Source organism: Nelumbo nucifera, chromosome 6, assembly GCF_055504915.1.
Source record: "Nelumbo nucifera cultivar China Antique chromosome 6, China Antique-T2T, whole genome shotgun sequence".
NCBI classification, from domain to species: domain Eukaryota; kingdom Viridiplantae; phylum Streptophyta; class Magnoliopsida; order Proteales; family Nelumbonaceae; genus Nelumbo; species Nelumbo nucifera.
In genome coordinates, this window is record NC_142654.1 from 51075138 (window position 1) to 51092180 (window position 17043).

At 36.1% G+C, this 17043-nt stretch overlaps 1 protein-coding gene across 9 annotated transcripts in view; it reads left to right on the forward strand.

Annotated features, from left to right (window-relative positions):
* The window catches only part of FIP2 (potassium channel tetramerization domain-containing protein / pentapeptide repeat-containing protein), a 95857-nt gene that overhangs the window by 68432 nt on the left and 10382 nt on the right, over window positions 1-17043 (forward strand). For 7 of the 9 annotated variants that reach the window (XM_088889883.1, XM_088889887.1, XM_088889888.1 and 4 more), the window contains 3 exons: window positions 2859-2917; window positions 3195-3254; window positions 14071-14151. In XM_088889883.1, the coding sequence (XP_088746009.1) occupies window positions 2859-2917; window positions 3195-3254; window positions 14071-14151 (200 nt within the window). The remainder of the gene's footprint in view (window positions 1-2858; window positions 2918-3194; window positions 3255-14070; window positions 14152-17043) is intronic. The other 2 variants (XR_016077429.1, XR_016077430.1) reach the window with 1 other exon arrangement.

Consider the following 17043-nt stretch of genomic DNA (forward strand, 5'->3'; position numbering starts at 1 on the left):
CTGACTTTACCTGATTTTAACAAGCTCTTTTAAGTTAAATATGATGCATCACATGTTGGGATTGGAGCTGTCCTTAGCCAAGAAGGCTGTCTTGTTGCTTACTTTAGTGAGAAACTCAATGATGCTAGAATGAGGTATATTGAAGTTTTGGAGGCCTTACCTTATCCAACTAGAGTTTGTGTTGTATTCAGACCATGAAGAATTGAAGCACCTTAACTTCCAACAAAAGAGGAAGGGAAGACATGCTAAATGAATTGATATTCAACAATTATATAATTTTGTTTTGTAGCATTGGGTTGGACAGTCAAACTGTGCAGCTGATGCACATAGTAGGAGAGTTCATTTGGTGAGTACAATGTCTATTAATGTTGTGGGATTCAACTCCATTAAAGACCAATACCAAGATGATCCTTATTTTGGCCCTATTTGTCAAAGCTATGTAGCTGGTGACAAAGTTATTCGAGCTATGTTTGTGTGGAATGATGGTTATTATTCATGGGCAATAGGTTATGTATTCTATCTAGGTCTTTGAGGGTGCTACTCATTGCTGATTTGCATTGCAAGGGACATTTTAGTCACAAGAAGACACTTGAAATGGTTTCCAGAAGATACTTAAGACCAAGGCCACACAAGTATGTCACAAGTTCCAAACATCTAAGTGGCAGCCTCAAAATACATGTTTGTATCTTTCCTTACCCATACTACAAGCACGATGAACTGATATAACTATGGAATTTGTGTTGGTATTGCCAAGAAATGCTTAGGGGTAATGACTCTATTTTTGTTGTGGTTGTTCGTTTCTCTAAAATGGCTCACTTTATTGGTTGCCAAAAGACTTCTAATGCTTATCATGTAGCTAACTTGTTTTTAAAGAAGTTGTTCAGTTGCATGGATTGCCAAGATCTACATAGAAGAGAAGAAGAGAGAAATTGAGAAGAACGGGAGAGCCAAAATCAGATCTGGCCGCCCCATTCATTATCTTATATACCCATAAAAAATCTGAATACAATGACATGTATACCCTTAGTAAGTCGGTTACTACTAAAGAACATTAGAAAGCTCTACACTTGAAAAAACATAAACTAATGGGCCTTGGGCCCAATAACTCCTAATTAAACATTCGGTGCGGCTATGATATGGAAAAGATATGATATCTGAAAAACAACTGACCAATAAAGTGGAATAAAAAACGTGGTAGCAAATAAGGTGTTATTTATCAAAATTCATGGGTGGGTTTTGATTGGTCAAAACTCTTTCCGTACCATTTTTTTCCCAAATCATAGACTTACCCTTAAACATTATAAACAAAAACCAGTGTTATCAGCCTAATCTCAACATCTATAAATATATGTTAAAGAACAGTACTGACCCTGACACACTAAAAGTACATAAAAGGCACAGCATAAACATCTTCCATTGTCTATTCCTCTTTATGCTGGCAACACTATTTCTATAAAGATTGCATCTAATCCTGTTTTTTATGAGAGAACTAGATATATTGAGGTTGAATATCACTTCATCAGGGATTTCTTGTTGGCTCTGATTTGCAGCATTTTCACCAACTCTACGACTTAGACAAGACACTTATTTCTAGTGGACAAACTAATATTGATGCCTCTACATCAGTTTGGGGGGGTGTAGAGAGGAAGAAGGGGTTAATTTGTAATTTTACCTTTGTATCTTATGTTGTAATATTTGACGTAATAGGCTATAGTGTCTTTTTTGCCTATAAGTGCGGTATTGTAATTTTTTTAATATAATATTATACTGGGTCCTTTTTGGGTGGAGATCAATCACTTTGGACACATCGTTAGTTTCTTCTCTTTTCCCTCTCCTTTCTTGTTTAAACTCAAACTGCTTGGGTGAAGGCTGATCTGATTGTCATACTCGTCTTTTCACATGCTAGACACTTGTCTTTTCACATGTCGGGTAGGCTGGGCTGGGGTCTGGGGCTCTGGGCAGGGACGGATGTATACAGCCTTACCTCTGCACATATAGAGAGGCTGTTTCCAAGATTTGAACCCTGGTCACCCAGGTCGCAGTGGAGCAACCCAACTGTTGCTACAAAGATAACATCTTTCTAGAATAATCTGACTGTTGATATGGTCCATTTTTTTTAAGGCTCCAAGGTGAAGCTAGGCGATTCTGGAGTGCCTAGTCATGGGGCTGCAATTTGGGCGGGCATGCCTAATTCAAGCCTGACCTGACCCAAACAATTTCATAGTAAATCATAGAAAATATCATGTTCTTGAGTATATAGATATTTCAAAATATTATTTGCAATATTTCAAGTATAATATTGCAATAATAATAATAATGAATCAATAAAGCAACTACATTAATATTAATAAACTAATGAATATTACAAGTACTTCTGTTCCAAATGATATTAAGACAAGTTTTCACATAATTTTTCTTCAACTAAAATATTTACATAATCTGTTTACATGATCTTAATTTTGAATTTTGAGTTAGATTCCTGATAAGAGAGAAATTCAAGTATAAAATAGAGATAGTGACAGAAATTATAAGACTTAAAAGTTGTTAATAATTTATTTAATGTGTCATGGTTAGCGCACCCATATTGCATATTTAGATGCCTAGGTGCTTATCTGTGTGCCTTAAGGGCTGAGAAAGTACCTTTTGAAGTACTTTGATGCACTGCCATTAGACAAGCCCCCAAACTGCCTGTGTAGCAAGCGTCACCTTGACAACTATGATATGGTCATGGTTGGAAGGTTGGGTTTAGTTATATCATTTAAACCACAAAGCACATTTTGATTGATTATGTATTTTGACCAGACACTTGTCACAAATATGTTTGTGAATGCATACTTATTTATCTAGTGATTTTTCAGATGCCTGTTTGATTGATTGTAGCCTCTGTGGGGCAGACCTCCGGTCAGCACACCTACAGGTTGACATCTCTCTCTCCCTTCCTCCCCCCACCCCAACATTGTGTATATTTTGTTTTTCATTTTCTTAATTTTTGGAATTAAATGTCTTCTGTTTATCTGCTTAAGGACGTTTGTAATCTCATAATATTCTTTTTTGTGAAAAATAACCATCTTAATTTTTATAATGCTTTGCCCATTTGTTTGTTGTATTAGTTATTCTGTATGCTTCTTTTTAGTCTTATTTTAGATATTTTAAAGATTTACTAATTTTCTTTACTAGCTCATTTTATATTTCAGACTGCAGATCTTACGAATGCAAACTTAGAAGGAGCTAACCTAGAAGGAGCCAATTTAAAGGTAAGGTCTGCATTTTGGCCGTATATCGATATCATCTATACTTGGGAATCCAAGATCTTTTTGCATGGAGTTAAATAGGATATGGCAGGGCCTGGGAGGCTAGAGCAATTTAGTCATGAAGTGATATTAGCCTTGATGTAATAGTGTTTGATTTGAGAATATATATATGGATTTTGTCCCTTACCATAATCATAACTTTTGTTCTCTGAGTATCTTACTCCATCCATGTAAATGTCTAAAGAGAAATCTTGTTTGGAACATATAAAGTTTTCATTTCATTGAAATTCTATTCCAATTTTCAAGATCTAAACTGTATGTTTTGTTGTCCCCTTTCTTGTTAATGAATTTATTCATGGTCATTTATATTTACATTTTCATAATGTTACTTCCAATCTCTAATATTTTAGGTCTTTGATTGGTTTTCTGCATCTAAAATACCTCGTGAGATTTGGTGTGTCATGTGTGGTTGTAATAGATTTTGTTGGTGGTAAACATTGTGATGTAGGATAACTACTTGAAAAAATGGCTGTAAATATCAATGTTGTATGAGGTGGTTCAAAATATAACTAAAGCAAAATGGACATGTTATAAAGATTGGCAAAAGACTAAAAATGTAGAAACTTGGAAGGATACAACCGAAAAAAGAAATCTAAATAAAATTTAAGGCATATGACAAACTCTATCATAAACTAAGCACCAATGAGGGTGAAATGGAGTATATAAACTCACAAAGATGAGAGAGGAAAAACAATGATCTACTGTTAGATGCATCAAAGAGGAAGATCAGAGTCGAGGAAAGATGGAGAATATTTAGAAGGTCTATTGGGGGAGAGTTAAATATTAGAAATTTAATAGTACTCTTGTAAAGTTAGAGTTTTTGAACTAAACGAGACTTTAATAAGATGAAGTGAAAGGTGTTAGGACTGAATGGTATACTGATAGAAGTTTGGAAAGGTATGGGAGAGGTAGGCAGGCCTATCATTGGCTACTATTTAATAAGATAATGAAAGTATAGAAGATTGTTAGATGAATGGAGAAAGAGCACTATGGTTCCTATGTTTAAAAATAAAGGCCATGAACAATATTGTAATATGGTTGATCTAGAATTTAAGGAGTAGAGTTAATGACATGAAATGAGTATATAAAAAAAAAAAAACAATTTAGTTTTACACTAGGGAGATCAATAGAAAAATTTAAGAGAAGAAGATAGGTCCTCGTTGATCTAGAAAAAGCAAATGATAGAGTTCCCAAAAAGATAATATGGTTGGTTTTGGAAAAGAAAGGAGTGTCTAATGGGTATATGGACTTAATTATGGACATGTATGAGGGTGTAACAATCAATGTTAGGACAGTTGTAGGAGAGACATTGGAGTTTCTAATTACAATGGAACTTCACCAATGCTTAGTAATTAGCCCTTACATTAGTCATGGTTGAATTAACTAAACATATTTGGATGGAGGTTCCATGGTGTATGTTGTTTGCTAATGACATAGTATTAATTGATATAACTAAAGAAGGATTAAATGAAAAATAAGATCTATGGACAAACACCTTAGAAACAAGAGGTTTTAAAATAAGTAAGATTAATACTTAGGACTAGAAATAAAGGATATTTCGAAGTGAACTCAGTTGAATGGGTGTGGGAAGAAGAAAGGTTATGGGAGAAGAGGGTGTGTTATTGTTCACACCCAAAACATTTCATTTTATACTAAAGTTTGTAATTACATTTATGTCCCTATATGGGCACCCAAACTACAAACAAATGAAATGACAACAATACCCCTAAGCCAAATACATATTCTCAACACACCCTCAAGCTGAGCATAGATATTTATCATGCTCATGCCCAACTTGCTTAGGTTTCTATCAAGTTTTGGCTTGTTAAGACCATTACTGAAGCAATTAGCAAGTTAATCTTCTTACTTGAGAAAAGGCACACATTTCTCCGTTGGCTATCTTTTCTATAATGAAGTGTCTGTCAACTTCAATATGCTTTCTGTGATCATGTTGAACAGGGTTATGAGCATTGTTTATAGCAGCTTGATTATCATAGTATAGTCTTATTGGGGTTTCAACTTGGATCCCAATCTCTAATAACAAGGTCTTCAACCATAGCAATTTTGATACACCATAAGCCATAGCTCTATATTCGGCTTCAACACTAGATCTGGCAACAACAGATTTTTTTGCCTTCTCCAAGACACAACATTACCACCTACCAAGGTGTAATAACTGGAGGTGGGTCTTCTATCATCCATAGAACCTGCCCAATAAGCATCAAGTTAAACCTTGACCTTGCGATGTCCTTGGTTGGAGTAAAACATTCCTTTATGGCTTTACCCAGACATCCCTTTAGGTAGGCAAGAATTATGTTGACAACCTGCATGTGTAAAGTTCTAGGACTGTGCATATACTGACTCACCATGCTTACAACATAGGATATATCAAGTCGAGCCAGCCAGTCAGGCACAGGTAAATAAGCCGACCAACAAGTCTCTAGTAGACACCCTTGTATAGAAGAATATCTCTATCATCGACACTTAGTTTATGATTGGGGTCAGTAGGAATTTCAACTGGGTTGCACCCTAGTTTCCCAACCTCATGAAGGAGTTCAAGGACATGCTTCCTCTGTAAAATGAATATCCCTCCCTTTTACCTTGCCACTTTGATTCCAAGAGAGTATATGAGATTCCCAAGATCTTTGGTCTCAAATTCAGAAACAATGAATGACTTTAGTTGGTTTATCTCAAAGTGATCATTTCTAGTGACAATTATATCATCAACATACACTATCAACAAGGTTACTAGGACATTAACCCTTATGAACAAAGCATGGTATGCCTGTGATTGTGTGAACCCATTTTTGAGAACAACTTTACTCAATCTATCAAACCAAGCTCTAAGGGATTGCTTAAACCCACTTGCAGCTCAATGGGACTTTGCCTTCAAGAAAAGGAACAAGCTCCCATGTGTGGTCTTTTAGGAGGGCCTCTATCTCTTGGTTCATAGCATCCTTCCATTGAGGTGACTACATTGCATTTAAAACATTACAAGGAACAAAAACAGAGGAGATAGCAGAAATATAGGCATAATAGGAAGGTGAAAGAGCATTATAACATACATAGTGATGGGGTAGGTAGTGCATTTTCTTTTTCCTTTTCTAACTGCAATGAGGAGGTCAAGGTCAGATTGTGAGATATCAGATTCAATAAAAGTAGGAATAGGAAGTCCAGGGTTGCTTTCAAAATTACTTTGAGGCGGGTGATTAGATTGTTGTGGAATGTGGACATTAAGCCTTAGGAGTATCCTTCCTTCTACGCCTTATGAATCATTGTTGCTAGGACTGCTGTAGTTTCTTTCCTTCAGCATCAGGAGTTGGTTGTGGCATCACTCCCATAGTGGAGATATAGAATTAACCCACATGACTGCAGTCTCTCAACAGTATGGCCTGTTAACCTCACATTCACTTATTTTAGAAAAGATCATTGATGATCCAATTTTAGATTAATTTTAATTATAATGTCTATTTATGTACGTGTGTATGTTTTTATCTCTCTCTCTCTCAATATATAGTTATGTGCTTAAAGTAAAAGTTCAACAATTTATATATTGATAGAGAAGTTAAAACACCTTTAATTTGTTCTAGATGTTCACTAGATATATCCACATGTATTTCCTGAAAAGAATTGTTAGTACCTATCTTGCTTGATAGGAAATTTGTTATTAGCTATTATAGGTTCCTAATTACAAATTGTTGGACCAGATTGAATAACTTGGTTCCTCCAATTATTCTGTAATATCAATAGTTATTCTTGTGCTAATCCACCGTACTGTATATAGAAACACTCTGAAACAATAACCTAAATAAGTAAAGCTCTATTTGGCAGAGGTGACACAAGAGCTGCTCTCTATGATCTACTTTTGTTAGTAGTTAGTATTCACCCATGAGAAGCTCAAAATGAAGTCAAGCATCAAATGAGTCAAAACATGTATTCAAGTTATAATATACAGGAGATATGCATGTAAATTTAAACAAAAGGCAAGCAAGTTCTATTGTTTTCCACTGAAAAACTTGGTGACTTCTCTTTATTTCTAAAACTTAGGTTGCATTTGGTTGCAGTACAAATCTGAATCAGGCATAAATTTTTCACCCAGTTCAGTTTTGCATCTGTTTGCTTGTAACTATGATTTACACTTCTACCTGATACAAAATTTGTACTTTTTGTCTCACTAGCAGGGTAAATTTTGCATCTCAAAGATTGATGTGAAATTTGCACTACATTCCTCCTACCTCAATTCTCTCTCATATGAAGTGGGGACCACATTATCTTGCTTCATACCTCATTCTCAAACAAATAATCCTCCTACCACCATTCTCTTGCATATAAGGTGGGGCGACACCATTTTACTTCCTATTTTACTATTCACAAACAAACAAGACCAGGTCAAATCTGAATCAAAATTTGACCAGAATTTACACTCAACCTATTTGCACTTCCTTGCATTTACACAAGTTCAAATGAAAATATTCACCACAACCAAACGCCACCTTGGGACTCTTGGGTTCAAAGTTTGTGAACCATTTCAGCCTCTTGGGTTCAAAGAGAGATGCATTGGGTTCTTCACTCTAGTTGTGGATAAATTTGAGTGGCCAAAATTGTTATGTAAGTAATTGAAATCTTCCTTAAAAGCGTTACTGAAAATGAGAAAAGAAGAAAAAGAAGTTAAGAAAGGTGTGCATTCAGAAGAGAAAGGAAGCTATAGGTGAACTAGAGAGAGCCCCTCCTCTCACTATCAACCCTTTGTTTCATTAAGCTCTAATGTTTGTAAAATTACAGCCCTTATAAATAACAGGAGACAAATCAAACATATAACAAGTGAGAAAAAGTCTAAAATACTGCCATTGACTACACTTCAACACTCCCCCTCAATCTGGAGCATATATATCATAAAGATCCAGCTTGTTACAACATAAGCCTTTGGTGAACAAATCAGCAAGTTTATCTTCTGACTGGCATATGGGTAACAATATCACCATTTGCCACCTTCTCCCTCACAAAATGGCAGTCAACTTTTATATGTTTAGTCCTCTCATGGAAATCTGGATTAGATGCAATATGAGGTGGTCTGTGAACAGAAATATTTATCTCCTAAAGGAAATTTCTCAACCAAATCAACTTCTATACTCAGATTTTTCACTACTACTAGGAACCACACTCTACTTCTTACTCTTCCAAGTGATAAGATTTCGACAGAAATGTACAATATCTTGTGGTAGATTTTCTATCCATTGACGACCATGCCTAGTTTGCATCTGAGTACCCTTCTAGAGACAAGTCTCTCCCTTTCTTATAGAAAACCCACGACCAGGGGCACCCTTTAGATACTTAAACACCCTATAACACCGTTCCAATGAGCAGTTATAGGATTCAACATGAATTGACTAAGGACGCCCGTACTAAAGGAGATGATAATCCTAGTGATAGTGACATCAACTTGCCTATCAATCTCCAATATCTTGTAGGGTCTTCTAATGGCTCCCCTTGACTATCAATCATCCTTACAGTGGGATCCATAGGAGTTTCCACTGGTTTGGATTCCAACAACCCAATTTCATCTAATATGCCCAAAATGTACTTTTGTTGAGACAACGAGATTCCCCACTTCAATTGAGCTACCTCAATTCCAAGAAAGTACTTCAAGGTTCCAAAATCTTTAGTTTGGAAATGTTGCTATAGGAACATTTTCAACTCATTAATTCCATGAGTATCATTGCTAATAATGATTTTCTTAGATGAAGAATCTCTACTAAACATAGAATGATCAACACTACATTGTTTCAAACCAAAATCTTGCTCCACACTGCTAAAGCGACCAAACCATGCTTGTGGTGATTGATTTAGCCCATAAATAGCCTTCCTTAGTCTGCATACCTTCTCTGTTTCCCCTTGAGCAACATACCCAGAAGGTTGCTCCATATACACCTTTTCCTGAATATCACCACGAAGGAAGGCATTCTTCACATGAAACTGAAACAAGGCTCAGTCAAAGTGAGCAACTAAGGATATAATTACTTGTACAGAGCCCATCTTAGCAACTAGAGAGATTTTTTGAGTAGTTAACACCATAGGTCTGTGTGTAACCTTTTTCCACCAGTTGTGCTTTAAATCGTTCAATGCTACCATTTTGTCGATGCTTAACTATGTATACCCATCGACAACCAACTACTTGCTTCATTGGAGGCAAGCACGTGAGATCCCAATTATGGTTAGATTGGAGATCATGAAATTCTTTATCCATTGCCTTCTAGTCAGAAGAAGTAAGGGCATCCTAGACTGAACAAGAAATTGAAATAGAAGAAAGGAGAGAAGCAAACTTCTAATGGGAAGGAGATAAGTGAGAAAAGGAAACATTATTAGGAATAGGATGATCAGTACAAGCACGATTATCCTTGTGGAGGGCAATAAGAAGATCAAGATCTAATTATGGAGGATCTATCGATGATAAAGCTGTTGGAGGGGTGTTAGAAGCCATAGGTGGAGCCGAAGTTGGTGGATATATTGGCTCCTATTCCCATCTATACATGTTGTGAATTGATGGTTGTAAAGGCTCCTATGAAGTAGGAAGAGTGATAAACACATCACCTAAAGCAGAAGGAAGAGGAATAGAGGGAGAGAGTTCCTGTCTAGAAAAGTAAGGTAAACTCTCAAAGAATGTAACATTAGGAACAACAAAGGCCTTATGGAGAACTGGATCACCCTTTGTCTACGGGAATAACCAAGAACACATATGATGGCATAAAAGTCAAGTTTATCATGGTTAGGACACAACTTGTGGTCGCGATGTGAGAACGACATCACTCCAGTATGTCTTAGGCACATACGTTTGAATCAACAAAGCACGAGTTGTTTCGATTACATGGCAATCGTAGTTGTCAAGGTGACAAGGCGCCCTTGGAGGCTCGCCTCACCCAATTGCCAAGTAATTTTGTGCAATATGTTATAAAATACTTTTATATTTTTAATTTTTTGACATTATAATTATAAAATAGGCATTATTAAACTAGAATAATCATTTTATGTGTTTATGTACTAATTTCTTTTTATTATTTTCTTATTTGTTAGGGTTTAATCAACACAAACATTGCTAATTGTTGTATTGAACTCATGGTTCAAAGTATCGATACACCTCTGTGTATCGGCAGAGGTGTATCAGTACTTATAACAATACTCCCCCTATTTTTTATTTCTTTGGCTTTCAATTTCATTTATATATATATATATATATATATATATATATATATATATATATATATATATATATATATATTATTTAAAAAAATAGGTTCCAAAAACACCTGTAAACATGTGTATTGAGGTGCCAAAGATACAATACAATACACCCGATACGGGACATATCGTATCGATTTGATCCTTGATTGAATCCTCAAAGATTTCATAACCTGAACCAATAAGCAAGGGAAGAACTTAAAATTTTGTCTAATCAACACATTTTCTTCTTACATATCCTCTTCTTCTTCCACCTTTTCTTTTCTTCTTTTCCTATACCAAAAGTAAGGGTTCAACCCCCTATATTTTTTTAATTTTCTTTCCTTTGTTCCTTTTCTTCTCATAAAATGTTGATTTTCTAAACTTAAAACATGAAATTTATACTTCTCTTATGAAAATTATGGATAATTATTAAGGAAAGATGGTTATGGAACCTAGGGAACTACCCTAGGATATATTGTTTTATTTTAAATAAAATTCATTGCCTAGGCGCCTGCCTAGTATCTGAACAGAACACTTTGATACACACACCAAATTGATTTCGTATTTTGGCATGAAAGGAATGAAATATAGAAAATAGTTCAGAATGGTTTTTAATTAAATAAATCCATATTATTCTTGAATAATCATCAATGAAGGTTACAAAATATCTAAATCCATTATAAGATGACATTCAACTAGGACCCCAAACATCTGAGTGAACAAGTGCAAAAGGACTCAAAACTATTTTATCTTCCCTAGGAACAAAAAAAAAACACTATGATGTTTATTCAATTGACATGACTCACACTCCAACTGAGATATTGACTCTAAAGTAGGAACTAATTTCTTCAAAATATGATGCGCGGGATGGCCTAAGCGACAATGCCACTGATGAGGAGTAAGTGATGACTGGACATCCTTCATTGGACCATTGACATCCAAAAAGTACAATCCTCCAACTTCATGACTGCCACCAGTCGTCTTCCCCGTCTAGAGATCTTGAAAAACACAATAATAGGGATAAATGGAGTGACTGAATAAGATTATTTGCAGACAAAAGACAGGAAATTTTGGCACATAGAAAACAAAATTCAAATTGATGTCAGAACTAAGATACATTACTTGTACCAGTGATAGGGGAAGAAGTTTCATCAACTACGGTTACTGTTTGGGATATGGAGGGAGAAGACAAGGACATAAACATATCTGAAGATCCAACCATATGATCTGAAGTTTCAAAGTCAATTATCCAAGAATTACATTTAGAATTGGAGACAAGACGGACTATACCTGATTGTGCAAGGGTGGCAGTAGTGTCGGAATAAGACAGGCGGAGTCTTTCATACTCTTCACAGGTGATTTTGTTACCACTATCGTCTCCCACAATGGCATGATTAGTCCAAGTTATTAGAATGTCCCTCACGACCACAATGAGAACACTCTCATAATAGGCCCCAACCACTTCTACCATCACCCTTCATACTAGTTGACTCCCTTCCACCACTTCGGCCACCTCTAAGCCCATGACTCATATTAAGAACACTCTCAGAACTCCTCTACCAGACATATTCCTACCTCCACTATCTCCTCTATGGTTGCCAAGTCAGACCTCTCTGGCATGGGAACATGGTCATTATGTGGGTTTGAGGCTCTCTAGATGCGAGAAAACACTTCAAAGTGAGATGGGAGGTCACTATTGCCTAAATTCTGAGCCCTCACTGGTTCAAATTCACTGAAGTTGGATAAGAACCTTGCAACATCCAGATGTTCCCGTCATTCTCGTTGAACCTTCTGGTCTACAGTTAGGGGTTAATAAACGTTTAACTCATTTCTCAGATTCTTCAATGCAGCGTAATATTCCTCCATACTCTTATCACCCTGTTGGATAGTGGAATATTCCCTATACAATTGATATATCCTCATCACATTATCTTGACCTGAATACAGTTGCTTAGCATGATCCCTTATCTCCTTAGCAGTGTCCAGAAACATAAGATCGACACTGATATGGTTCTCCATACTGTTTCACAATGAAGTCATGATCTGTGCGTTCTCTTTTACCCACTCATTGTACCCTTCGGGTCCACTCTTCGGCTGCCCTTCCTTAATATATTTTAGTTTTCCTCTTCTAATCAAGGATTCCTCAACCGGTTTAGCCTACGGTATATAGTTTTGTAGCATTAAGCTTTACCGTAGTTAATTGTGTTTTAATAATGTCTGATTGGACCACCAAGTCAGACTTAGAGCCATAGGCTAAAGATGCCATAGGTCACAACAAGGAAAATAGCTTGACAGAAAAGGGAAAAACTCAAGGGTGATGCTTCTGGACACTTACTGTACTATCTTCGAACACAAGGAAGAACACCGACAAGCTACCACACTCTAACCTGAACCATTTCTGGACTTTACATTACTCAAAACTGACCTTCCACACCACCACAGTCCATTCAATCACCACAAACCAGTCTTCAACTGCTGCACCAAACGAAGCACTAACCACTGCTCCTTTTCAAACTGCCAAATACAGGACCTCTAGAAAACCATAGAAAACTCACCAGGTGTCATGGTTGGATGCATAGAGGCCTCCTCTCTCCTTGTTGAATAGAAGATTTTCTATACTCAATGAGAACAAAAACATATGTTACAATATGACCAGGTAGATCTACCTGGCTCTGATACCATGAAATCTTCCTTATAAGTGTTACTAAGAATGAGGAAAGAAGAAAAAGAAGTCAGGAAAGGTGTGTGTTCAGAAGAGAAAGGAAGCAGAAAAGGTGAAGAAGAAAGGATGAAGAAAAGAAGGGTTTTCTCAGTGAGAGAACTCGGGAGAGCCCCTCCTCTCACTATCGACCCTGTGTTTCATTAACCTCTAATAATTATAAAATTACAATTCTGCCCTTATAAATAACAAAAGACAAACCAAACATATAACAGGAGAGAAAAGGACCAAAATACCCCCACTAACTAGACTTTAACAGTTATAATTGACACATAAATTTAGTAGGTAACAACCTATTTAGAAAACCAATGAATCTGAATTTTTTCTAATCTTTTTGTGTTTTCTGAATTGGTATTCTTGTTTCTTTTTGTCATTTATTTTGGTATGTATTAGTTTTGGGAGTTGTTTGACTTCTTAGGGATTATGTGTCACATATCACATACTTAATCTATGAATATGGGAACATTCATTCTTGTTGATATCGTTGATTATTGATACTTTGATGAAGTTTTGCTTGTGATCTTCGACTGTGATTCTCACTTCATGTTCCTTGAGTTTTGTGTGACTTTATACTTGATTGAAGAGAAGACTTGTGACTCTTTCATATTATATCACAAGAGAAGACTTTTGACTTTATACTTGATTGAAGATAAAACTATACATTTTTCTCATTCTAGAATTATTTTCCAAGAGTCAATTATCGAAAGACACTACATATTCACCTTTTATCTATACCTTTTTTTATTAACAATGTGAGATTCATTTATATAGTTTTTTATCTAGTTAGATCAATGAATCAATTTGTTTTTTATCATCAATTTACAGGGTGCAAAATTGGGTGGTGCTAATCTGCAAGGTGCAAATCTTCAACGGGCTTATTTACGAGATGTTAACCTACGAGAAACTGTAAGTAAATCAGTTGAAATTCAAATATTATCACTTTTATTTATGTGGAGCAACTGATGAGGGTAGGAAACAATGAAGGTGGTAATTCATATCTTTTTGGGCAAACTTGCATGCTTGGAATGTTACTATTTTACTATGTTAATCATTTAGTATGAAGATATTCTTGTAGGTAAATTACTAAGCACAATGAAACTCAGGGTCTCTTTGATAACAACTGAAGTGACTGAACTGAATAGCTATTGCTTTGTCTTTTACTGAATAAGTTTTAAGGAGGTTGTGGGCTCCTTAGTGGCTTCAGTAGATTACAATTCCATTAATTATTTTATCCACTAAAAGACAAAGCATTAAGTCTTTTAGTTCAGCAATTTGAGTTGTTATCAAATGGCCCCTCAACTAAACAAAATTATCCCGTTCATGTGGTGAATTACTTCATATTTTTCCTCACTACCTCAACCGATGCATTTCTATCTTCCCCTAGTTCTTCTAGAACCTTTACTCTCATTTGCCACCAATTGGAACTTCTCCTTTATTCCAGTGAATAAACTGGTTTTATTTTATATCCTTTCCATTCCATGTGTTTTTGACATCCTAATCTTTTCTATACTCTTTAAGGCGGACCTATTCCCCTGTGATGGCTCTTGCATAATTGATTTTCTGCTTTCTTCACTTTGCACTAGAGAATATACTTGGCTCAATAAAAGTAAGCTATCTCGACGAAGAATCTTTGACATCCCCTGTGATGGCTCTTGCGTAATTGATTTGACATCCTAATCTTTGCACTAGAGAATATACTTGGCTTCACTTTGCATTAAAAATATTCTATTTTGTTCAACTTGATCTTCGAATTTCTGCTCATCTTCCTTACATGTAGGTTTAAACATTTGGTAATAATGCAATCCTTTCCACAAAGCCTGAAGCGATGAGTAATAATCAGCCAATGATTTATCCCCCTATCATAAGCTTGATATCTCTAGCCTTATTTGATAGATTCCGGTACTGTTCTTCCATTTGAGAATGTCTTTGTAGATGCATCCCATATTTCCACAGAAGCTTTTAAGACCAAGAACCCTCTGCTAATGTTTGGTAACATTGAGTTCACTAACCAAAACATTACAACCAGATTTTCTGATTCTTATTTTCCGAACTCCAGGGAATCTTCTTCTGGTTCAAGAATCCTCCCATTAATATAACCCAACATGACTTCCAGTAAACATTCTCACCAACTTTGTGTTGGAGGGATTAGAATCCATCTCATGGATGGTCGAACCATGTTGGATGGTTGGGCGAAATTTCAAAAATTTTCTAACCCTTCTAGGAACCAATTTCTAGGTGTTCTGAAAAATTGCATTTTTCTGAATCGATCTTGCACTGAACTGGACCAGATTTGAAACCAAATTGAAAAAAGATTATACCTGATATGAAGACCACAAACACAACTCCCAAGGTGGAAGTTCACACCCAATAACAGTTCCAAAATTGGCCCCAACTGAAGATGGCGTAGTATACAAGAAAAATCGATTCAACAACACTTGTTTCAGCAAATCTACTATCCAACTTGCTTGGATCGATTGGGTTGTGTGAGCCTAATATTCTTTGACGTTTTTCTTGCAAAAACTAGAAATACTGATAAAAATCAGTTCTTGCAATGGCTAGGTTGTGATAGGGTTTCTAGGAAAGAAGAGAGAAGAGGAGAGAGCAAGAGAGTGAAGAGAACAAGTTCTATTTTCCCTCTTCCTCTTAACCCCTTTATATGGAGCACTCTCCTAATCTAATTAGAAGATTTTCCAAATCTGGTTTGGATCTAAACTCTTTTAATAGATAAGTATTATCCTCTTAAGAGGATAGGTGCTCCATACCCAGAACCATGCCCAGTTTTAACCCAAATCATATGACAACTTAAGTGTTGCATGGCCACTTTGGGCTTGATATTGTATGGCGTAGGACCCCACAAAGGTCTCATACAAGTCCATAAGGGTTTGGCCCTACCCTGAAGGAGACTAGGCGGAATTCACTGCTCAAGACAGTGAACCCTTGCCACAATAAGCATTGGTTCAGTTTGGGCCAAACATTTACGCCTAAATGATCCTTGGATTTACCCACCCTATTAAGACCCAAAGACAAAGCCCATCAGGTAATCATCCCTATAATGGTCTCTTACACTTAACCTCTTGGCACATAATGATCACAACATTGCCTGACAGGGAAGGACCTCTCCCCTGGCTGCAAGGTGTAGTGTCACACTCTCTATTGGGATTAAAACATTTTTCATAAAATAGTAGTATAACATATAAATACATTTTGCAAAATCAGATTTCAAATATAGTTGCAATCCACTGCCGACATTTTAGGTTTCCATCAAAGAGAATGTAAACCCTGATATTCACTTTGTCCAACAAAGGGGCTGATCCTATCACTATGATCACCCATTGCATTTTCCTTTGTGTTTTACCCTTTTTTTTCTGGCAAGCAGGGTCTCTGTCCTATTCTGTTTTTCCCTTTTATTTGTGAAAAAAGCTCCCATTTTTTCCATCTTTTTCTGACACAAAATAGGGGCTATGCTCCTAATGTTTTATCACCCTATCCTTTAATGCAAAACTAAACAAGAGCTCTACTCTATAGTTGTTGGAAGGACTGAGAATTTGATTAAACATGGCTGAACTTATTACTGTTGTCAGTCGAATTTGAAAAAATCTCTCAGCCCAACCTAAGAATCGGTTTCTCGATATTTTGAAATCTGAACTTTTGGATCAATCTTGCACTAAACCGGACCATATTTGAAACCAGATTTTCGAATAGATCATACATGATACGGAGTCCACAGTACACAGCTCCCAAAGTGTTGATTCACACCCAATATTAGACCCAAATTGGCCTCTAACTCAGCAATGCTAT